The 25,268-nt window shown below is 44.6% G+C and overlaps 2 protein-coding genes across 3 annotated transcripts; both read right to left on the reverse strand.

Annotated features, from left to right (window-relative positions):
* Nucleotides 1-1,754: 1,754 nt before the first annotated feature.
* LOC144888679 (myelin protein zero-like protein 3) lies at nt 1,755-25,176 on the reverse strand. 2 transcript variants are annotated; one of them, XR_013621216.1, is made up of 5 exons: nt 24,779-25,176; nt 12,073-12,224; nt 9,595-9,823; nt 5,665-6,462; nt 1,755-5,538 (listed from the first exon to the last, which is right to left on the reverse strand). XR_013621216.1 is itself a non-coding variant. In XM_078767499.1 (4 exons), the coding sequence occupies exons 1-4, from the start codon at nt 24,828-24,830 to the stop codon at nt 6,212-6,214; spliced, it is 684 nt and encodes a 227-aa protein (XP_078623625.1). In that variant the 5' UTR covers nt 24,831-25,176; the 3' UTR covers nt 1,755-6,211. The 2 variants fall into 2 exon arrangements, 1 of the variants encoding a protein (XP_078623625.1); XM_078767499.1 differs by having other exon boundaries at nt 1,755-6,462.
* LOC144888708 (uncharacterized) lies at nt 16,378-24,659 on the reverse strand. Its single transcript, XM_078767707.1, has 6 exons — nt 24,505-24,659; nt 24,319-24,397; nt 23,648-23,889; nt 23,415-23,560; nt 17,498-17,799; nt 16,378-17,359 (listed from the first exon to the last, which is right to left on the reverse strand). The coding sequence occupies exons 1-6, from the start codon at nt 24,657-24,659 to the stop codon at nt 16,511-16,513; spliced, it is 1,773 nt and encodes a 590-aa protein (XP_078623833.1). The 3' UTR covers nt 16,378-16,510.
* Nucleotides 25,177-25,268: the final 92 nt, after the last annotated feature.

The following is a 25,268-nucleotide window of genomic DNA, read 5'->3' on the forward strand; positions in this document are numbered from 1 at the left end:
TTTATGAACAATTCTGAAATTATACCTATAGAAACAAAATATTTTGTAATGCGAAATTTACAAGGAATGTGTATGTGCTAATTTGCCGGGTAAATTGACTGTGTATGTGCTGTGGCATCATGCGTATAGACTGAAGTAGCTCACTTGCATAACGGACGTGAAAATAGTCCGATTTTAAAACACGATTATCCAGCTTATTAACCTCCCCCCAAAATTTTTTTTTGTGCTAATGGGTCAAGGATATAATGCTCCAAAACATCTCTTCAAAAAATTTCATGATTGTGTCCCTTTGAACACCCTCAGTAATTATGTGAATGAATTGAACATCGAACTTTCAAATCGAGGGATACAGTACACAAGATGGATGGGTAGTGATGAGAGTGGAAATGATGTGATTATGAACTCTCACCTTTACTGAAGGGAAGATTGAGGTGGAATGCAGTAATAAGGAAGTAATTTATCAGCTGTGTGAAAAGGAGCCATAAGGACAAAGGATTGGAGGTGATTAGAAGCCATTTTGTTTTGTGTAGCTTCGGAGGAGCAGGTAACTATAAAAAGGTTGTGAGAGAAAAACCAGGTGAGATGCACCGTAGGCTTGAGAGGATGCCGACCTGTTTGAATTGAAGGATGACCAGACCTTGTGCATTGGGCCTGTTGATAGTCCTAATTGTAGTGCAAAGAAATTTGAAAAATTATTTGAAAGTACAATTACGTTTAATTAATGAACGTTTAATTAATGAGAGTTGTTTTTTCTTGAATGAATATATTAAAATGAAGATTTAAATGTTTTTTGTGTCCTTGTGTGCTGGATTGGCCCCCACCACCCCTCCCCCCCAAAAAAACAGCGATGTGATTGTCATATATCATGTGACCCGCCACGTCATCTCGAGGATACTTTTGCTGCGGACTTATGTCCTTATGTTTATGTGTGGCTTACGTACGCTCTGAACTCTGAAAAAGTATAAAAAGTACAGTAAAAAAAAAAGTAATTGGAATGCCAGCTCTGATTTAGATTCTAGATGTGTTGTTGCTGGTTCTAGCAATACTGTACATCCAAAGATGGTGTGAGTATACATGTTTTCCCACAATATCCAGCTGTAAGGAAAATATGAATAGCCAAGGTAAAACTTACCAGAGGAAGGTGGCGTGGCCCAACTGCTTCAAGCACCATTTGCAGCGTCCATTTTCAAGATGATTCGTACGACACCAGCCTGTATTCCCAGTTTGAGATGAGTAAATTGAAGCGGTTAAAAGCCGACGCGATCCCCACGAAGGTTGGAGATCATTTCAATCGCAGGGAAAATAAGAAAATGGACAGAAAATCCATGGAAAAGGGGCCATTCAAAAATTACGTAACGCATGGGGGGGGGGGGGAGGAGGAGGTGTATGTCCAAATGTTACGGAGTGTAACGGGGTGTGTGACCAGGTGTTACAGGAGAGGTTGTCCAAGCATTATGGAGTGTTATGGGGGTATGGAGGTGTATGAGTGTTACCCAGGGGGAGGGGGTGGGTGGAGTTATGGAGTGTTACCCAGGGGGGAGGGGGTGGGTGAAGTTATGGAGTGTTACCCAGGGGGGAGGGGGTGGGTGGAGTTATGGAGTGTTACCCAGGGGGGAGGGGGTGGGTGGAGTTATGGAGTGTTACCCAGGGGGAGGGGGTGGGTGGAATGCATGTCCAGGCATTATGGAGTGTTACGTTGAGAGGGGATGTTTCCAGTGCTTTTATGTAACGCAAATTAATCAATCAATGACAACTTTGTTCCAGGTACCCTTTATTTGAAGATAAAAATATTTAATGATACATGTATTATATTCAATACATTAACGTCCTGCTCGACTGCAGTTTCATGGTCTGATTTGTGTTCAAAATATAACCTTCAGTTGAAATCAAATTGTTCATCAATTATACATTAATATTCTTTGTTGTGATCCACGTAAAAACATCGAAATTGTCTTGGAAATTCTTACGTTTGTACACAGACAGACAGACAGACAGACAAATTGAACCAATTTCTTAACCCTGGTTTTCAATTTGCGAGCTCAGGATAATTATTTTCTTTATCCTAAAGCAATGTACGTAATATCAAATTAAAATACACCAATTCTATGTATACGGTATATGCATGTATGTAATATATGTATTATATTTATTTATGTATTTTATATAACTATGCAACAGAAAAACAACAATTACATCAATGTTTACAGTCTTTGTTTACAAAAGTTTACAATGTTCTTTCGCAAATTTACAAGTTTATCAAAAACAACAATCCCTTTATTATCAAATGTTATTATTATTATCAAATGTTTTACAAGTTTGTTCTGTTTACAGTTTACAATGTTTCGCACTGATATCGGCTTTCCATAAGGAGTAAAATTAACGTAGGACACAGGTAATCAACTTCAACTTGTCATCATGACATCAATATACGTATAATATGAAAGCAGAACCATGATGCTGCTGGTTGTTCATGTGCAGCCTTGGTTCCATCATTTTTCCACTGATGCAGTGTCCCAGTCACCTGGTACTCATTTTGCTGACCTCAGAAGGATGACACGCTGAGTCGACCCATCTAGTGTTAATTCAACGGCACGACAGGGGGCTCGAACTCAGGGCCTTAACATCTCAAGCCAACCACCTTAACCATTAAGCCAACACCGGGTAAAACCATGATGACACTCTGGCTGTAGTGGGTGGCAAAAGGTTCTGAGGAGTTTCCAATGGACGGTTCAAAAGTTCACAGCTGCGAGATTTGCTGATGGGAAGACGTACTCGGGAAGACGATGTAAGAGACCGACGTCCAAGCTCACAATTGTAATTTGTTTTTGTTCAAATGCTTCCCTAACCATTCATTCATGTCTCCAACACCTTTCCTACAACTGAGGTCAAGCCAACAAGTTTATAGTTTCTCAATTCTTATCCAATATAATTCGATTATTCGTGGTGGTCCGGTGGGGTCAGCCTCCGGCCAAGGTTATATCAAAACGAGCCGATTCGTCACACGGTCTTTTAATTTTCCTTCTTCTTTTGAGTTTTATAACGTTTTCAAAGGCACGACGCTCTCCACCTGGTCTCTGCGGGACAACTGAGGGAGCCAAAGAGGGGGGGGGGGGTCACGTCCGGATTCACCCTGTAACAGAACCTACCCTTTGTGGTGGTGTCCCACTGGGATTGCCATTTTTTAACGATCTTGTCCCTGCCCGCATTCACAATTTCAGACGGTCCCAAAGGGATTTGGGTGACACATTCGGATGTGATTGCACACTTGGCTGCAAGATCGCAGGCCTCGTTCCCTCCGATGCACACATGAGCGGGGATCCAGCACAGATTGACTACAGATCCTCTCCAACTAGCAATGTTGATCAGGTGCAGTACTTCGAGCACCAGGTCAAATCTGCATCCTTCCTGCAGAGACTCTAGTGCCTTAAGTGCAGAGAGGGAATCAGAAAAGATCACAGCACTGAGAGGGTTCAACTCGATTATCCATTCGAGTGCCAATACGATAGCAAAGAGTTCCGCTGCGAAGACGGAGAGATGATCAGATAACCTCTTAGCCTTTGTCACCTAAACATCAGGGATACATATTGCCGCCGCAGTTCTCCCAAGGGAAGGGACTTTGGAACCATCCGTGTAAACGTGGAGAGATTGACTCCAAACCGAATGGATGGATGAACTCGATCGCCTGGATGCATGAAGCAGAGGGGTTATCCTTGTCAACTCCACCCCCATAGATCCAGGTGGATTTGAGGCAGAGTAAGAGTCCAGGGGGCCAGATTGGAACTTTATTGACGGACTCAATGGGCAAGGAGTCCGGACCCATTTCACCCGCTATCCGTCTGCAGGCCATCCCGAAGGGAGCGGAATTTAGATTTTGGCCCCATGCCTCATATTCCCAACAGTCTGCAAAAACAGCTTGGACTGGGTGATTGGTCCCAGAGGATATAGATTTGGCCCAGAATTTTAGCCGGGACACCTCCCAGCAGAGGGAGAGAGGCATCTCCCTGGCCTCCACCAAAAGGGCAGAGATCGGTGAACTCACGAAAGCGCCCAGACAGACACGCAGGGATTCAGCCTGAATGGCTTCAAGTTTGCTGCTTTTTGTTTTGACATGTCAGAAAAAAACATCATCCAGATGAGGGTGGATAAGGGCTTTGTACAGGAAAAAAGACTTCCCTGGTGGGCTCCCCAGGAAGTGCCAGTGAGGCATCGAATTAGATTTAGGCCCTTGGCGCATTTGACTGCGACCTTCTTAACGTGGGAGCTCCACCATCACGGATTGTTGAACCCAATATGAGGCCGTTGAAAAATTACCTAACGCTATTTTTTAGTAATGTAAGCTCAATAGGCAAGTAGTTATAATATGTAAGGATAATAGTTAGTTACTTATTCGAATTCCCGGATCTTCATGGAGGAACTTCTGGTGGTTGGATTTTAGGCGCGAAGAGGAACCGGAAGTGTGGCCTTGAGGCGCTAATTTCAAGTTCAACTCGCTTGACGCCCCCCCCCCCCTCCCCAACCCCCTCGAGTCTGCCTATATATAGTACTGGTGTTACATTTGCTATTCTCCAATCCAATGGTACCTGTCCTGACTCCGTTTACATCCCGCTTATCTATGCTGCCATCAATATATTTTCTCTCTGTTTAAGTTGCTTCTTGCACTCAGCTACCATGATTTTTAATGCAACTGTAGTGGTTACCTTATTCACATGTCGTGGTTACCTTATTCACTTGTCGCGGTTAACTTATCCGCATGTGACGGTTACCATTACGATGGGTTTGGTCTAACCCACGGACACGGGTTTTTGGCTGTGTCGTCGTGACGCACTCGCGGCTGTTGGAGCCACGCCCTCCAAAGAGGGTTCTTGGTTTTATATAAGCCATTACGACTTCCGTTCGCGAGCAGTTGCTGGAGATTTCTGTACAATAAACAACCTTTTGTACCCAACGAAATGGCCTCTTCTTGTCGTCCTCGGCAACCGCTAAACTGGTGACCCCGTTGCCCCCAAACATAATCGGGGGCCAAATGAACACGGCAGGATTGCGACCGCAATTTCTTCCACAAGACCTAAACTCGAACTGCCGGAGTTTTAGCAACGACGAGCGGCCATGTGGTTCGCGCATCGCGCTCGGTTCCTCCTCTACGACTAGAGGGGCGAACCAGCTCCGGGACCCTCCGAAGGAACGCTGTTACGGGGTGTTGGCGGCACGGCTACTTCGTCGCCTTCGCGCACACAGGCCGAGTACTGCTGCTCGTCGCCTCCGCGCACACAGGCCGGGCACGGCTACTTCGTCGCCTTCGCGCACATAGGCCGAGCACCGCTGCTCGTCGCCTCCGCGCACACAGGCCGAGTACTGCTGCTCGTCACCTTCGCGCACACAGGCCGAGTACTGCTACTTCGTCGCCTCCGCGCACACAGGCCGAGTACTGCTGCTCGCCACTCCTACTACTGCTCCTACGGCACATCCCGAGGCTGATGCTCCTGCAACTACAGCTACTACCGCTGCTCATCTCTTGCGCACGCCTGGCTGCTTTGTTACCTCTGCGCGCACTGGAGCCTCGTTGTCTTCGCATGCACTGCTGCTCGCCACTCCCGCAATTCCTACTGCTGCAACTACAGCTACTACCGCTGCTCATCTCTTGCGCACGCCTGGCTGCTTTGTTACCTTCGCACGCACTGGAGCCTCGTCTTCGCGCGCACTGCTGCTCGCCACTCCCGCAATTCCTACTGCTGCAACTACAACTGCCACCGCTGCTCAGCACCCGCGGCCCGGCTCTGTTCCACCCGCGACCCGGCTCTGTTCCACCCGCGGCCCGGCTCTGTTCCACCCGCGGCCCGGCTCTGTTCCACCCGCGGCCCGGCTCTGTTCCACCCGCGAACTACGTACACGCCCATGGCGTGCCTTCTGGGGGGGCGCATGTAGTGGTTACCTTATTCACATGTCGCGGTTACCTTATTCACTTGTCGCGGTTAACTTATCCGCATGTGCCGGTTACCATTACGATGGGTTTGGTCTAACCCACGCACACGGGTTTTTGGCTGTGTCGTCGTGACGCACGCGCGACTGTTGGAGCCACACCCTCCGAAGAGGGTTCTTGGTTTTATATAAGCTGTTACGACTTCCGTTCGCGAGCAGTTGCTGGAGATTTCTGTACAATAAACAACCTTTTGTACCCAACGAAATGGCCTCTTCTTGTCGTCTTCGGCAACCGCTAAACAACAAACTTTTCAGGTGGAATTAGTTCCTTTTCAACGTCTTTTTGATTTGTTGATTCATTGTTGCAACCCCCACTCTGGTTTTCCTGTTCCTTGGTACTCGGTCTTTGATCCCTTCTCTTTTTGCGGATTGTTTTTATGATAATCACACTTAGAATTATGGTGATGCAGACGACTGGAAGACAGAGACCACTCAGCAGAAACAGCAACAACAATGGAGGTCTGGAAACCTTGTCCTGTCCATTATCTGAGGAAAGAATAAAAAGATGTTAATGCTCATCAAGCCATGGTAGGTAATACAGCATTTGTGAATAAGGATTAAAATCAGCTTTGATGACCATCTGATTGGTAAATTATGATGCTCACTGCCAAATGCTAAAATTGTGAGTGTTTTTATTCTTTCTATGCAATAACATCTTTGCTGATATTGAGCAGATCTTTTTGTGGGGACGAGGGACATTGAGTTTGCATCTCGCCACGTCTTGATGAGGGACATTGACTTTGTATCTAACCACGTCTTGATGAGGGACATTGAGTTTGCATCTAACCACGTCTTGATGAGGGACATTCATTTTGCATCTAACTACGTCTTAATGAGGGACATTGAGTTTGCATCTCGCCACGTCTTGATGAGGGACATTGAGTTTGCATCTAACCACGTCTTGATGATGGACATTGGGTTTGCATATAACCACGTCTTGATGAGGGACATTGAGTTTGCATCTAACCACGTCTTGATGAGGGACATTGGGTTTGCATCTAACCACGTCTTGATGAGGGACATTGAGTTTGCATCTAACCATGTCTTCTGGTCACTCAGTTTAACAGTAAAATATTTTATGTTCATTTCCACTTGTAAAATTTGGGAAATAGTTGGACCAATTTATTGACATCCCAAGTTGGAATTGAAATTGTAACATTTGATTAACATAGGGACCGGGTTTGTAGTATTGTGCGGGATGTTTTTTATAACTATGATTTTGTTGTTTGTCTTTCTAATGATTTTTTACTGTTATTCTCAAGTACATGCATTGACGTACTGGATGACTGTTTAACCGGGTAACAGAGGTAATGATGACATGTTTGCAAAATGAAACAGGAGTGCACAATATATTGTTATGTCGGTAGGGTAGAGCAATATCTAGAGTCAGGTAGATCTGAATAGGTAACATGCTTCGTCTGTCGCGATAGGGAATCTACCTGTAATAAGTTCCATGTGTAGTCCGGTTTGTCGGGTAAGAGTATACCTGTGAACATACCAGGATGTTCGGGTGTTAGATAGTGTAGGGATTAAGAATAAACCCCTGTGTGTCACACCTGGTAAACAAACCTTTGTCCCTTATGGCAATGCACACCTGTAGACACTTAGACAGGCCCTTTAGTACACGCAGTAATTAAATTCCCTTCCCTGACAATGACTTTGGAAGAAAACGGACAGGAAACCAGGCCAGGACACCGCCGATGATGGCTGCCGCCGGTCGCATCACGAACTTGCATAGCAACTAAGAAGGAGGTTCGGTGGAAGGCGCTGATTGGGTGGAGCGCCAAGGCTGACGTCGTAACCCAGGTTATATAAGGGTGCGCCGAACGACATTTTCTCTCTTGCTCTTGCTCTAGGCTCTTGCGCAGCTCGAACCCTTGTGCTGTTTGGGTCTGGAAGTGCTTGAAGGTCTTGCACTTATTCTTGGTCTTGAGAGGTCCTATTGGTCGTTGGTTCACCATCTGCGTGGTGCTTGGAGCGGTGCTCGGTGCTTTCGGTGCTGTGAACGGGCGGGACCTCGTGTGCGCACGGAGAGGGCGTTGGCTCGGGCCTGCGTGGTGCTTTGGAGCTTGGAGCGAGGGACCTCGTGGTGTGCAGCGGAGCTTGGAGCCAAGTGGGGACGACAGACCACAGACAGATAAGGACGCACCACAGAACATTACATGACGATTCTTTTCCTTTAATTCATTTTCCTGTGTCTCGTTTCTGAAGTGAGGGGTCTGGGATCCCAATTTAGGCCCATTATTTGATTACCGTCGCGTTCCTTGTTATCGGGTGCCGTGAATAAATCTCTATTTTTATACCTTCTAATCTTGCTTGTTCGAGTTAATTAATTCCCTGCAGCTGCCGTCGGTCCGCTGAAGTTAAGCGCTTTTACCACAGCTTCCAATTCCCTTCTTCCTCCCGCGTTTTATAGCTGAATCCGTGTTTGGTCGTCGCCTCAAGTAAATCCGTTCTGATCCATCCGTGGTCCCTGGTGTTAACCGGAAGGGTCCGCGCGACAATATTTTCCACAGCCCTGTTCCAGTGAGTAAAGGATTTACTCCCAGGGAAATGGGTTAATAAGTTAAAACAAATGGAGAGTCATTTTATTCTTCTTCTTTTCGGGCACAATTATTCTCACGTTCTTGTGGGGTTGCCAATGGGAGGTTTTCGGCAAACGTTTTGTCCTTGTCCAGGCGTGATGCTCGACTAAGTACTGTAGTTCTCTCTTTCTCCCTTTCTGATGTATCATACTCTTCACAGAGCATCAGTGCTGCTGAAGCAGCTTCCTGAGCAAGAGTTATGCTGGATGGTTTGCCATTGCCTTCCCAGTAGTTAGGGCAGGAATTTGTAATTTGTTCATGATACTGATGATAGGTCATCTACTCTTCGCGAAGGACACTGTGAGATCTTTAACATCCACCAATGAATGCTGCCAGATGGGGCGCCCAGTTTAATGTCCATCAGAGGGACGACACACACACACACACATCGATGATCATTGGGATGACAGTTTATAGCTGAGCAGTGGTTCGAACCCAGGGGAGACAGTTTAGAGTTGAGCGTGCGTACCTCCACAGTCTGGAGTCCAGAGTCGAGAACATTCTGCCAGCCCATCCATAAATGGAATGCACATAGTTCAAATGCATATTTCATTTAAAAAATCACTTTATCTAAATTTTAGAATAAAACTAGAACGCCACTCTGTAGAGCGCATACTCCCGCCGTGGGTGGCCGCTGCTGAGCCCTATCTTCCAATGGTAAAAAATTCCTGGATCCGGAATAATATCCTGAGGTTCACCAAAAACTAATCAATTCTTCCTTATCCAAAGGGCAATCATCCCACCAACTTTCATCCAAATCCGTTCAGAACTTTTCCAGATATCTTGTTCACAAACACACGAACATATGAACACACATACACACACACGGACGGACACGATCGAATGCATTACTCCCTCGTGGGAGTAAGATCGAGATTTTGGGAAAGAATTTATTGTGATTGAATGAATATGTATGAATGAAGAAATGTTAATGGAAGATGACATGATGAAGAAGGCAATACAATGATTAGGGTTAATGGGGCATGTGGGGAGACTTTAGGTTTGAAGTTCAGTATCTTGATTAAATACTGACCTGGAGATTGAGGAACACCACGCGTGCCCTTGGTAACGTTTAGAACCACGCTGTGAAACAAGATGACCTGGTATTTTTGAACTTGACAGAAAAATGTCCCCGAGTCTTGCTTGGTGATGTTAGAAATCACAAGAGATGCATTCCCAGCAAGAAAGTTTCCAGGACAAGACAACCTGCCAGAGAACTGCCTGTCCAGGTTATCCACAGGCCAACCAAAGTCCATGAATATCTAAAGGAAATTCAGGAGAAAGAGAGACTTATCAAACAATGTAAAGAATGACAGTTGACTTCGAAGAAAGGATAATCTCATAAACCCTTGAATAGTTTTATATATAATTTAATCTGGTACTCATAATGTTACATTCTCCTCATCCCAACCTGTTGACAGGTGTGAAAACATAACCTCAATCCAACTTCGGTGACACAGGTAACAAGACGCATGCTTATATGGTTACCTTTGTTCAAGCTCTTCATAATGAGATGCTGATCCACATGGAATTTTGTGAGTGTAATGCATAGACCTGATGTGGAACCAACATGATTAGCTCATCTGGACTTTAGTCTGGTGAGCTTATGCGATCAAGCAGTGTCTACAGGTAAGTCAGTAAGTGAGTGAGCAGGTGAATGAGTGTGTAAACAGTTCAGTCATTATCGCTTGAACCAAACACACAATTTCGATTAAACTTGGCCACAAGCTTCATATCTGATGCCAAACGAAGATGTATTGACCACATAAAAATCTGCGCTCATTAAGAGGGTCTACAGGGGAGGGGGTTTGATCCCCTCCAAAATAGGTATTTGCTCTCTTCTCTCAAACTACACACATGAGTTTGATGAAACTGGACAACAACCTTCATCAAAAGTTTGTTCACGGCATTAAAAAAATCTGGGGTTTGGCCCCCAAAATATGTATTTACTTTCTTCTCCATTACATATGTTGTGCGTCATCCACACCGAGTAGTCGTTCCCTGGTTCTACTTGGTGAACCCATGGGCAGGGGCACCGCCAGGGATTTTGGGCCCCATGAAAAGATATCACAATCACAATGGGCCCCTATGAAGCATGCGAGCACATTTTCCCCCGACTTTTTGCCAGGAGGTTGAAGCAATGCTTATATTTCTGCATACAGTATGGAATTCACTATTTGATGCAAGACGGATACCCACACAAGAAATGTGCTAAAGGCCATCTTTTACAGTCTAAATGTCATTTTAATGGTAAGAATTACAACATACATTAACCTCTTCAATTAAAATAAATTAACATTATCATCTTGACAATGATATAAAAAACAAAATAATAAAATCAGCAGCAGAGTATACATACAAGTATACATAGCAAGTGTAGTGATCCAATATCCATAGCCATGCCATTTAGTTATCACTGGTCCTTGCTCAGCCTCACACACCAAGACCCCAGTGCCGAGCCTTGTTGCTGGCAAAGTCACTGATCAAGTCTTTGAAGTCCAGCTTTCTGGCCAACTGACTTTCAATGGACAGCATGGCAAGACTGCAAAGCCTGGTTAATAATTTAATATTGAGAATTTTTACCTAATGTTCGAATACTTTTTAGGGCCCTTGTCAGTGCAGGGCCCTTGGAATCAACCTAACTTCCCCCCCCCCCCCTTACAGCGAGCGCCCCTGCCCATGGGTATTGGCCCTATTTTTATCTGACTTCAACCTCAGTGATTCGCCCTCGTTCCTTTTGATCTGGAGAGTCTTCCATAATAATTACCGATATGTGAGTGATGAGAATCCCAATTGAACTGATGCATCTCATCTTCAGCACGGTCCAATAATTATGGTGTGGTGTGCTGTCCATGGTGACGTTGTTCGGCCATTACTTTTAAGAAGAGAAAAATAAATTTCCGGTACTATCTGGCTATGTTAGAAGGCGGTTTTGCTTCCTTAATTGGATGTTTTGGTTCCTTTTCTCAATCACAGCTTAAGCACAAATGAGAAAAGTGTGGTTTCAACAGGATTGGGGCACCACCACATTATCCCACGACTGTCCAAAACCAGCTGGATGAAACAATACCTCTGAGGTGATATGATACCGTAGCCGGTAGAATGGCCCCTACGTAGTCAATATCGAACAGCATTAGACTTTTACCTTTGGGAACACTGAAATATGTGGTTTATAGCATGAGATCAAGCAGTGTAGCAGATTTGAAGGAAAACATTCGGAAGGAATGTGCTGACATCCGTCTTTCCTTCTTAAGAAATGTTCAGAGAAACATACGTGCAATAATTATGTGTGTGCAAGTTGGTGGGAATCAATTTTAATATTTAATAAATAAAATGTAAAAGGTGTATTTTTTTTGTGGGTCGAGTAATTCTGAGACACCCAACTGGTGAGAAATGTATTACTGTGCAAATTTATCATTGCAGATAACCAGCATGGATACCACAATCAAATAAATCATTTGTACTCATTCATGAAACATTTCAAATCTTCATTCATATACATAACACTGACCTCTCTGCGATCTCCCGTTTCTGGCTCCCATAGCCAGATTACACTTGGCTTTTCAGAATCCGGTTCGAAAAGGCACTCGATTGTGATACGTGTACCTTCAATTACATTCATTTTATCATTTCTGCTTCCATTATTTGCCAGAGTCAAAGAAGCTGAGGAGCACACAAATGAAGTGCAATTTAATAAAGGCTCAATTAGTAATCCTACCAAGCAATTTTAATTACTCGTGTCCTTCCTTACAGTTGTTTGTAGACAGTGTGGTGAGTGTGACTAGAGTGAGTGATAGGTTGATGATGGTGAGAATGATGATTGGAAAGCTCTTGGTGAACGTCATCTCGGGATATGCTCCGCAGGTTGGTCGGAGCGATGAAGAGAAGGACAAGTTCTGGTGTGCAATAGAGAAGCTGATGGAAAACGTGAAACATAAGGAAGTTGTTGTGGTAGGAGGAGACCTAAATGGACATGTGGGAAGGAGTATGGATGGTTTTGAGGGAGTTCATGGGGGTTATGGATATGGTGTGAGAAATGGAGAAGGTGAAAGGATTTTGGAGTTTGCTGATGGAGCTGATTTGTTGATTTGTAATACTCAGTTCCAGAAAGAGGATAATAAGCTTGTTACATACACTTCAGGTGGGTTGACGACAACAGTTGACTACCTGATGGTGCGTAGGCGAGAAAGGGGGCACCTCCGGGACACAAAGGTGATCCCGGGGGAGGAGGCTGTTTCACCGCACCACTTGGTTGTCTTCGACATAAGGTTGAAAGGTGCGAGGAGAGCTCGGCAGGTGAAGTACCAACCGAGAATGAAGGTGTGGAGGTTGAAAGAGGTGACAGTGAGGGAGGCATTAAAAGAGAGGCTGAGTAGGGTAGAGGATGATGTGGTTGAGCTTGAAAGTGGTTGGATGTCAATGAAACATAGTCTGTTGGGAGCCATTGGTGAGGTATGTGGATGGACAAAAGGACCACCGAGGGACTCGGAAACATGGTGGTGGGATGATGAAGTTGGAAAGAAGATTGACGAGAAGAGGAAGAAGTTCAAGGAGTGGCAGAAGGCGAAGGGTACGGGGGCAGAAAAGGAAGAGCATGAAAGTTATAAGGCAGCCAAGAAGGCTGCAAAGAAAGAGGTAGCAAAGGCGCAGGAGGCATGTAGAAAAATGTTCGGAGAAAGCTTGGATTTGGAAGGCAGTCAGAGAGCGGTATTCAGGATTGCAAAGCAGATAGCGAAAGAGAGGTGTGATGTGATGGGGGTGAGTTGCTTGAAGGATGAAGTGGGACAAATCGTTGTGGACCCAGATGGAATTAAAGGAAGATGGAAGAGATATATGGAAATACTGTTGAATGCAGAGAATGAATGGGATGGCAACATAGAGAGTAACCCAGTTTTAGGAGCGGCAGAGAAGATAACCGAGAAGGAAGTTGAGGAAGCGATTAAAGCAATGAAGAGTAGAAAAGTGGGAGGGCCGACGGGAGTTGTGGGAGATATGTTGAAGGCAGCAGGAAATTGGGGTGTGAAGAGAATGACAGAGACCTGCAATCTGGTGGTGAAAGAAGGCCGCATTCCAGTGGATTGGGAACTGAGTACCCTTGTCCCTCTATACAAGGGGAAAGGTGACCCTCTGGACTGTGTCTCGTATCGAGCGATAAAGTTATTGGAGCATGGAATGAAGGTATTGGAAAGGGTGTTGGAGAGGAGGATAAGGAAGGAAGTAAAGATTGACGAAATGCAGTTTGGATTTATGCCAGGAAGAGGAACGACAGATGCACTTTTTATTGTGAGGCAGTTGCAGGAGAAGTACATGGAAAGAGGAAGAAGTTGTTTCTTGGGTTTGTTGATCTGGAGAAAGCAGTCGATAGGGTTCCACGTGAAGTAGTGACATGGGCACTGAGGAAGTTAGGAGTGGAGGAATGGTTGATCAGAGTAGTGATGGCAATGTACAAAAGAACGCGCACAGCTGTAAGGACGAAGGACGGGAACAGTGGTGAGTTTGAGGTGAAGGTGGGAGTGCATCAGGGGTCGGTACTAAGTCCACTACTATTTGTAGCTGTGATGGAGGTGCTGGCTCGGAACGTAAAGGAGGGTTTACCGTAGGAGTTGTTGTATGCAGATGATCTGGTGTTGATTGCAGAAAGTATGGATGGACTGAAGGAGAAGATGAACAAGTGGAAGGAATGTATGGAGACGAAAGGTCTGAAGGTGAATATCGGAAAAACAAAGGTGATGGCAAGTGGTAAAGCATGTGGTGAGGTGGAAAGAACTGGGAAGTGGCCATGTGCTGTGTGCAGGAAGGGTGTCGGAGTGAACCCCATTCAATGTACAATGTGCGCTGAGTGGGTTCATCAAAAATGTAGTGGTTTGAGAGGGTCATTAACCAGTGTGGCAGCTACATTCAAGTGTAAGGTGTGCACAGATGGAGCTGCAGATGGAGGAAATGTTGAGTTGCATCTTGGAGATGGCGTGAAGCTGAAAGGTGTTTTGTTACCTAGGAGATATGCTGAATGGAGAAGGTGGATCAGACTCAGCAACGGTTACTAGAGTGAGATGTGCATGGAAGAAGTTTCGGGAACTGATTGGCATGCTGACGAGGAGGGGAGTGTCGTTGAAGCTGAAGGGAAAGGTGTATGCTGCATGTGTGAGAAGTGTTATGATTTATGGGAGCGAGACATTTGTAATGAACGTAGAGCAGCAACGAAGGCTGGAAAGGGTGGAAATGCGAATGGTTTGGTGGATGTGTGGAGTATCGTTGAGAGAGAGGAAGCCGAAAGATGATTGGAATAGAGCCTGTGATGGATGCTGTGAAGAGAAACAGTTTGAGATGGTTTGGTCACGTGTTGAGGAAGGATGAAAGTGACTGGTTGAGAAGAGTGATGGAAATGAATGTGGAAGGAAGTAGAGGAAGGGGAAGACCGAGAAAGACTTGGCTGAAGATGGTGGAAGAAGAAATGCGGGCAAGGGGGTTAACAAGGGGAGATGCAGAAAATAGGGCAAAATGGAGAAGATTGTCATGGGGACCGCAAGGCTCACCCCCGCTCTTGCAGGGAAAATGGCCTTTAAAATGCCTGTTGTTGTGTTGTTGTGTACTTCTTTAAAGTCATTTCGGTATATAGAGTACAGGTACATCATCCTACCAGCTGTATGTTGGTAACAGTTTTTCTTTTCTTTTTGCTTTTCAATTCCTTCAAGCTTTCAAACAATGAATCAAAATGCCACATGCCTAACGCTGCTTTACAGAGTCGGAAATTGTACTCCAACTCAGTTATCTGACCAAGTTTGTCGAGAAACCCGAACTTCTCCGAGGTATTTAAGGACACACCTGCACTTTGAGAAGATGTGTCTTGAGTAAAGTTCATCAAACAATAATTATGAAATGTTTTCGAATAATGTGGGAATTTCTAATGTTCGGGTCTAAGTTTTAAAATCCAAACGCATTATTCGACTTTAACTGTGGGCTGGAAATTATCTTCAATGGTTTGAAACATTACCAAGTGAATTATTGCACATATAATTGCTTATACAAATATCAATCATATAAAACAAGATTGGAAGCAGTTTCGGCAATATAACATTTCACTCTGGAAAGCTACATATACATGCGGATGGATGAGTTGTCAATTTGATATCAGAGAAAATGAATAACATTTCTCCGATTTGTTCAATAAATCACGATGCTCCAGGTATATGGTGTCATGTGGGGGTGTGGATCCTTGGTGGTGTATTAGGGTAATTTTGCAACAGGTTCTCCAAAGCCATTAGTGCCTTTGGAGACTCCTTAAGCATGTCTGGAAAAACACAACCCATGTATGCAAACCAAAGTCAAGGTTTACACAGTTGTTGTCATCCCCAGCCCCTTTATGGTGCTGACTCATGAGTCACAATTATTATTATTATTATTATTTTATTTTTTTTGTATACAAGATCGAGGCTCGTGAAAGAGCTAATAGTCTAGTAGGAAGACTAGGTCCCCCTGCACCCCCCGGAGATATACTTCTAATCAGTGTTTCTAGATTGGAAAAAATGTGTAGAAAATGACTAGCTATGGCCCCAAGCTGAAAAAATGTCCCACATACCATTTTTATGCAAATTACTGCTGCCATTATCAAAAAAACGATTTTTGACATATCTCAGCCAATATTGCAGATAATTGAAAAATGAAGGTGTCTAGACCCATGTTTTGAAGGGCATAGATCATGATAGAACTATTCATAACATGATTACATGTGTCTATGGTATACTAGTATGCTAATTAGTGCTTTATTTACAAAATAATCACAGTTTTACGAAATAATAGACTCATATTAAGGTCCGTCTACACAGACGTTAACACAAAGTTTTATTTTTCTAAATATTACAACTGTCAAAATAGTCCTAGCACTCAATGTGACCACTCTTCTCTTGCTTGTTTTAGATAAACATCATTAGCATTAGTGATTCTACACTGAGTCAGTCATCATCATTTTCATCGAAATCGTCAGAGTCAAACTCTTCTTCTCCTTCCTCTTCCTCCTCCTCTTCGTGCTCTCCTGTGTTCAGAAGATCCACCAGTGAGGTTGGTACGATGGGACCACTGGACCACATTGGTTTCAACAGTCCTTCATCAGTCCTTATCCATCCTTGCTCCTCATAAGGTTTTGGCTTTTCGATGATAGGTTGATCGGCTCTTTTGTACAATGCTACGCGGTGGTTCACACGCTGGATGTGCGGCTTCAGGGCAGACTGGCATGGAGGAAGGCGAGCCAGATCAACCTTGGACTTGGATGTGAGGGTCTTGTCCTCTCCCACCATTTTTCGTAGCAGCTTGGCACGGACAATGTCCACTGATGACTCGCGACTCTGGCCGTACATCACACAGGTGAATTTTTCTAACTGCCTCTCCACCTCAGGGTTGGCATCCCAGTTGTCACCCAGTTCACCGAATGCCCTGTGAAACCTGGGATTCTTCTCCAGCTTTTTCAAGGGCCCGACTTTTCCCTTCCCTTTGAAGGCACTGGTGCAGTCTTCTCCGCTGAACACATAGTACCCCAGGAGAGTGGCACAGTAGTCCTCTCCCAGGGATTCTGCCAGCTCAGAGACGTTGACAAGTTGGCGATGCTTCCCTGACCCTGTATCCAGGTACACCGTCAGCTTGATGTTGTGGGCATGGTGGAGCAGGATCAGGAGGATGTCTGTGTCCGGTGTTCTGACTACAGCGTTCTTGTATCCGATGGTAGCAGCATGATGGAGGTACAGAACCACCCTGGTATCAGTCTCTTCCTGGTTGCTGTAGATCGTGGGGAGTTCACGTACCTCGACCTGAAACACAAAAAGGCACCGCATTTCAATCACCAGTCACTGCCAGTTTCAGATCTAGACAAACATCACAGGTAATCACCTTTTTTTCAGGAAAAATTACAAATTGAATCGCCATTCACGAAGGGCTTTCAATTTTACCTTGCCATTCGTTGAGGCAAGTTGGTGGGCCTTCCCCTCCACGATCAGCACAGCCATCTCTGTTCTCTCCAGCCTGGTAGCTGCCTCTTGTCCACTCCACACTTTCAGAAGAAGCTGGCACATCTGCTTTTTGTTGTCGTCATTTGCAAGGAACATTTTGAAGTCATATGGCTTCCTGGTTGCTGGTCCAGCCAGAATGATCTTCTCTGAGCTGCCCCGCCTCAGCCTTTCCTGCGCTTTGATTGACTCAGGATGGTAACTCAGAGTGTCCAAGCCTGTGTAGTATTGTGGTGAGCTGTTTGCTTCGGAACAGGTGCCTTACAGTCACACAGAGGAGAATGTGCTTTGGTAACTTCCATTTTCCATCTGACACTGCACGGCACAGATCTTGTCCAATGGAGAAGACCAGACGCTTCACCTTTTCTGTCTCGATGCCCTCCTTGCCAGTCATTAGCACGCTGAGAAAGCGGACAAGGTCTGGAGGTAGGATGTCTTCAGGATTGAGCTCCATGTCTTCAGCTGTTGGTGGCCATGGTTGGTCTTTACACTCTCTGAAAGCCTGTAGAATACCCTGGCGAAGTTGGAGGGCAACATTTTGGTTCTTGTTTGTGCTTCCGAGTGTGAATGCTCGTGCGAGAGCATTGGAAACTGTTATGTTTGAGCTGTGCACAAGCCAGAAAGAAATGACATCACATTTGTCATGATCAACCTTCGTGAAGTGGATATGCTCCTTGATTGGGTCATTCTGTAGGCGTTTCAGTAGTTTCTCTGACCGATAATTTGAGTTCTCATATCCATTCAGTTTCAGTTCCTCGACATAGAGCAAGCGCAAGGAAGAAAGCTGTAGAACTTTATTCTGCTGGATGACCTGGGTTTGAATGTGTTCCAGTACTGAGTTGAATGCCTTTTCATGGGCGGCTGACATGCAAGCCTGCTCCTTTGGTGCTTCGGCTCTGTGAATCGCACGCTCATAGTTGTAGAATGCTGTGCGGAAAGCTTTAAAACATGACGGATGGTGTTTGGCCTCACATGCAAAGAGGTCTTTGTTTTTCACCTTTCGATGGAGTCGATAGAGACCCATTTTCTCAGCCCGTGTTTCGATTTGCTCCCATGCATTTTCTTTGTTTTTAAAGGATGGGAAGGTTGTAGGCCTCTCAGTATTGCGATGAGCATCTTTGGTCTCAACTTTCTCACAAAATATACACTCTGGCGGGAAGATGGGTTCAGCAGAACCTCCTGGTTTACGAGGAGAGTGATGCCATGATGAGGTTGATGGCCCTGGTTCTGTATCATCTCCCAGACGATGAAAGTGGCGGACAAAGCCAACATCACCGCTTTGCACAAAAAAGGTGCAAAAACAGATCCTAGCAACTACAGACCAATCAGCCTTCTCCCAATTATCAGCAAAGTCATGGAATCCATCATTGCTTCTGATATGAAATCTTTCCTCTTCTCCAATGGCTTGATCTCTGATCATCAATTTGGTTTCAGACCAGGTCACTCTACTCTGGACATGCTGCTTCTGCTGTCTCAACAATGGATGGAGGTCCTCAATGCCAAACAGGAAATTAGAGCTGTCTCCCTCGACATATCACGTGCCTTCGACACGGTCTGGCACCCCGCTCTGCTCACCAAACTCTCCTCCTTTGGTATCCATGGAAATCTCCACGCATGGCTGGCGGACTTCCTCTCTAGTCGTCGTCAACGTGTGGCCCTGAATGGGTTTCTCTCATCTCCTCTTCCTGTTCAGGCTGGAGTTCCCCAAGGCAGTGTTCTGGGCCCCGTGCTTTTTCTGGTCTTCATCAATGATCTCTCTGACTCTCTCGAAAATCCTCTCTATCTCTTTGCTGATGACTCCACTCTCTGCCGCTCCATTCCTCTTCCCTCAGATCGGCAGTCTGCTGCCTCCTCACTCTCTGAAGACCTGGACAAAATCACAGACTGGTCAAACAAGTGGAACATGTCTTTCAATCCTGACAAATCTCACACTCTTACTATGTCTCTCCGAAAAGATCGACTGGACAACCCTCCCATCTACTTTCTCAACAATCCTCTCCAAGAAGTTCTGTCGCTCAAGATTTTGGGTCTCACTATCTGCCATGATCTTTCTTGGGAAAACCACATTTCCAAGCTGGCCTCCAAAGCCAGTCGCCGACTGGGCATCCTCCGTCGTGCGAAGTCCTTCCTCGGTACACCTGAGCTCCTCACCACATACAAGGCTTTCATCCGCAGCTCAATGGAATACTGTTCTCCCCTATGGGCCGGTGCTCCTGCCTCACACCTAGCTCGGCTTCACGCTGTTGAAACCAAAGCTTTCAGAATTATTGGAATCTCCCGCGATGAAGCTATCTCTGAGGGCCTTTCACTCACTCACCGCAGGCAGGTAGGTGGTCTTTCTGTCTTCTACCGACTCCTCTCCGGCCTTGCACCCCCAGCTCTCTCTGTGCTCTGTCCCCCAAATATTCCTACAGGTCGCACAAGATCTGCCAGCAACCCTCTGATGGTTAAACTGCCGAAATCTCGGCTCTCCGCTCACCTTCACTCTTTCATTCCTCTTTTCTCCCGCCTCTGGAACAAACTACCTCACTCCCTTCAATCCCACTCCTCCCTCCAGGTCTTTAAAACAGCTGTTCACCACCATCTCTTATCTTCCCCCATCCAAAACCTTGATCTTTTCTACCCCCGCTAATTCACCCCAGATCCACCTTGTTTGAAATTCCAACTTCCTTCCTGTAAGTCCTGGCAGGGTCCATATGTTTTATACCTCTCCCACTGCCCCCTTCCCACGCCCCCCCCCACCAAAGCCCTCGCCCTCTCTCAGATCTCTCGATGTCTCCATGTCTCTCGGTCCCTGCTCTCAAATGTTGTGTTTGTGTCCTTCCCCCTCTCTCCCCATCTTGTCTACCGCTCCCTATGTTATATGTTTTATGTGTCGGTTTGTCTTTCTGTGTGATTAATGTTCGCTCTTTCACGAGCCTCGAACTTGTATACAAAAAAAAAAAAAAAAAAAAAAAAAAAAAAAAAAAAAAAAAAAAAAAAAAAAAAAAAAAAAAAAAAAAAAAAAAAAAAAAAAAAAAAAAAAAGTGCTTATAACACTTGCTGTGATATCCTACTCTTTCTAGGTCATCAGGAAGAGTTGCCGGGATCTGATCACATACTGATTGCATACGACATGGGGAGTCATGCGGTTGGTTGAGACGTCTATCCCGGATCTTTTGAAGCAGTTGCAGTTTTTCTGAAGCAGATCCTTTAATTTTACGGAGGGGCGTGAAATCCCCATGATCAGACATGGATGGTACATGAAGGATGCATGTAGGAGGAGAGCTTTGGGCTGCAGGTTCTACACTCCGTTTTCTTTTGGGCATGCTTGCTGTCGATGTCTACCATCACTGTTAAATGACAAATAAGAAATCACGAATGATGTTAAAAGTGCCTGTGAAAGGAGGCTCTGAGTTTTCAGTGAGGTAACAGAGGTTCTGAGTCATGTTCTACACTAGGGTACTTTTTAGCTGACTAAACCATGTTTAGTGGCATCAAAAGTGCTAATACCTAAAACATCTAAATTCTTCCACACTAACGTTAGCTATCTAGGCCAATGAAACATTGTGCTAAGTTACTGTAGCTAGCTCAGCTGTCGTGCCTCTTTCTGGTTCAATTCATATACAGAAGTCAACAGATATGTCTCATGTTTGGCATTAACAAAAGTTTAAGTTACACCGACATTAGGAACATACTGTACATAGATGAGGCTAGCTTTAACGTTAGCTAACATGGTGCTAGCTGGCTCAGCTGTTATTCTGCCTGTTTATGATTTCATGCAGAAACTGAAGTCAAGAGTGTGAGTAACATTATAGTTAGCATCTTACCTGGCTAGATTGGAGGATGAATACCAAGAACAACACACAGATGGAATGGAAGACTGAACTTTCAACTGAGGTATTCAATAACATCAACGTTACCAATTGATACGAGCGCGCGACATTACCAATTGATACGAGCGCGCGAGCGCGCATGTTACATGGATGGAAATGTAAAATGGCAGCTATAGCAGCACTAATTTGGATCTCTAGTCTGTCATTTCTGCACTGTGATTGGATAACATAAAAAAATATGTTTGGGAGTTAACAGCAGGAGTTGGTAGATTTTACGTGGGCTGGGTGAGAAACCTTTAAATAAGCAAGTGAAAATCTCTCGCAATACAAAGTCAATGGTGGGAAGAAAAGTTGAGTGGTACCAATGTTACTGCCAATGTCCCGCCCCTATGCAAGACTCAGGAGCATCTTGTTGACATTTAACCTTGAAAATACCTGGGTTTAGACCCCTTATGTACCATGTTAAGTTATCTGCAGTATTAACGTATCCTTATCATTTGTAAAACTGATTATTTTGTAATTACAGCATTAATATGCATACTAGTATACCATAGACACATGTAATCATGTTATGAATAGTTCTATCATGATCTATGCCCTTCAAAACATGGGTCTAGACACCTTCATTTTTCAATTATCTGCAATATTGGCTGAGATATGTCAAAAATCGTTTTTTTGATAATGGCAGCAGTAATTTGCATAAAAATGGTATGTGGGACATTTTTTCAGCTTGGGGCCATAGCTAGTCATTTTCTACACATTTTTTCCAATCTAGAAACACTGATTAGAAGTATATCTCCGGGGGGTGCAGGGGGACCTAGTCTTTTTTTGATAATGGCAGCAGTAATTTGCATAAAAATGGTATGTGGGACATTTTTTCAGCTTGGGGCCATAGCTAGTCATTTTCTACACATTTTTTCCAATCTAGAAACACTGATTAGAAGTATATCTCCGGGGGGTGCAGGGGGATCTAGTCTTCCTACTAGACTATAACATTAATCACACAAAAAGTCAAACCGACACAAACCGACACATAAAACACAAAATAAGGGGAGCGGTAGACAAGATGGGGAGAGAGGTGGAAGGACACAAACACAACATTTGAGAGCAGGGACATCGAGAGAACTGTGGGAGGGAGAGGGCTTGGTGGGAGGTGGGAGAGGTATAAAACATATGGACACTGCAAGGACTTCCAGGAAAGAAGTTGGAATTTCGAAAAAATGGATCTGGGGTGAATTAGCGGGGGTAGAAAAGATCAAGGTTTTGGATGGGGGAAGATAAGAGATGGTGGTGAACAGCTGTTTTAAAGACCTGGAGGGAGGAGTGGGATTGAAGGGAATGGGGGAGTTTGTTCCAGAGGCGGGGAAAAAGGGGAATGAAAGAGTGAAGGTGAGCAGAGAGCCTAGATTTTGGCAGTTTATCCATAAGAGGGTTGCTGGCAGATCTTGTGCGACCTGTAGGAATATTTGGGGGACACAGCACAGAGAGAGCTGGGGGAGCAAGGCCGGAGAGGAGTCGGTAGAAGACAGAAAGACCACCAACCTGCCTGCGGTGAGTCAGTGAAAGGCCCTCGGAGTTAGCTTCTTCGCAGGAGATTCCCAATGATTCTGAAAGCTTTGGCTTCAACAGCGTGAAGATGAGCTAGGTGTGAGGCAGGAGCACCAGCCCAGAGGGGGGAGCAGTATTCCATTGAGCTGCGGATGAAAGCCTTGTATGTGGTGAGGAGCTCAGGTGTGCCAAGGAAGGACTTCACACGATGCAGGATGCCCAGTCGGCGACTGGCTTTGGAGGCCAGCTTGGCAATGTGGTTTTCCCAAGAAAGATCATGGCAGATAGTGAGACCCAAAAGTTTGAGCGACAGAACTTCTTGGAGAGGATTGTTGAGAAAGTAGATGGGAGGGTTTCCCAGTCGGTCTTTTCGGAGAGACATAGTAAGAGTGTGAGATTTGTCAGGATTGAAAGACAGCACATTGCTGGCATTGTGCCTCCTTGACTGCTTCCTTCAACGCTGTCTCCGCACCATTCTCAAAATCCGATGGCAATACTTTGACAATGTGGAGGTGCTAATAAAGATCCAACAACACCAGCATAGAGGCCATTCTCCTGCAGACTCAGCTGAGTTAGGCAGGCCATGTGGTCCAGATGGACGAAGATCTCCTGTCCAAGGTTGTGCTGCATTGGGAGTTGAGCACTGGAAAATGCAGTAGAGGGGCTCCATATAAATGTTAAAAAAATTCACTGAAGAAGTCTCTCTCGATCTGAAATATCAACCATCAACTATGGAAAACACAGGCTGTAGACCATGCTGCCTGGCAACTTCATATCAAGTGTGCAACAGTCCACTTTGAAAACGAGAGAGCTGTGATCTGAGATCGCTGATGGTTCCCACTTTAGCCAACTCGTAGTATTAGCCAATTGGTCCAACTTGAAATTATTCCTTGTAATGAAAACAAGCGTATCTTTTTTTTCAAAAAGCGGGCAACCACGGACATCAAGACTAAAAATGCTTAATGCCTCCCTCTGGGAACCATAATAATAGGAAATGAAATAATGGAAAAATGAAACAATTAAAAATGGAAAACTAATTAAATAATAAAAATGCTGTTATTGAATTTTTTTTATTTTAAATAATTGATTTTTTTAAAAATAAATAATAAAAAATTTAATATTTGAAACTTGAAATTTCTTAATTGGAAAATCAAATGATTGAATAAAAAATCATTAAAATGAAATTTAAAAAATTATTCTTCAAAAGGTGGGACACCAAGACAACACTTAATGACTCCCTCCGGGAACCAGAAATAACTAAATAATTGAAATTAACATGCTTGGAATTTGGGAAAAAATAAATACATAATTATAATTTTTTTACAAAGATATAAATACAAAGACCCTCGGTCTTTCAAGGGAAACTTAAATAAATGATAAATTACATAATTCCTTAAAAACAATTAAATTATGGATCTTCAAAAAGCAGGACACCACAAACACCAAGACTAAACACTTCAAGCAGACGTACAGGTTCAGCCTTTGCGGTCAGATTTGTCTCAAGTCTCAAGAATTTGTCATGTCAGTCACCTTCGGGGCCTGCCATTGCCAACCACTTTCCTCATATCTTTGTCTGCTAAGAACTACCAACAACAAGTGTAATGGGGATTACTATTGTTCATCTCCTTGGCTTCGTGGTAATGTGGTAATGACGTGGTAATGTGGTAATGACGTGGTAATGGTAATGCTTCGTGGTAATGACGGTATGGCAGGCAGGACTTCCATTGACACCTGCCAATCATTTTGAGCTGCAAGTCATCCCTCCTTTTAAACCAATCACTCAACTACCCCCTTCTTTTTATGATGCATTGATTCAACTTATTTATATTAAAAAAAACATACCAGTTATTCAAATTCTTACCACATTGAAGAAGAAAAGCGGTTGATATTGTGATGAGCATCCACCATTCCATATTGCGTTCCCTGCAATCAGAATAGCAGTTAGATTGCTGTTAATCTTTCTTTGAGCCCCCACACTCTCCCATTTTCCACCACATAATTTATTGTCCCCCGTCACACCACGGAGCGAAAGGGGGACTATGGTTTTCCCGTCCGTCCGTGCGTGCGGACGTGCGTGCGTGCATACGTGCGTGCGTAAGCGAAGGACCGAATTCTAATTTGGTGTGTGGGTGCAACCCACGTCAAAATCCAAGATGGCCGCCGCCACGTATGTCTGAACCTTGTGAGCGGAATATCTTGAAAAATAAGCGAAGTACCAACTTCTAATCTGGTGTGTGGGTGTATCAGCATAAGGGAGAACGCTATTGAAAATTGGGTCGCCACATCAAAATCCAAGATGGCCGCCTCCATGTATGTCTGAACCCTGTGAGCAGCCCATTGTGGGCGGAGCC

This window comes from Myxine glutinosa, chromosome 13 (assembly GCF_964187855.1).
Source record: "Myxine glutinosa chromosome 13, kmMyxGlut1.1, whole genome shotgun sequence".
Taxonomy (NCBI): Eukaryota; Metazoa; Chordata; class Myxini; order Myxiniformes; family Myxinidae; genus Myxine; species Myxine glutinosa.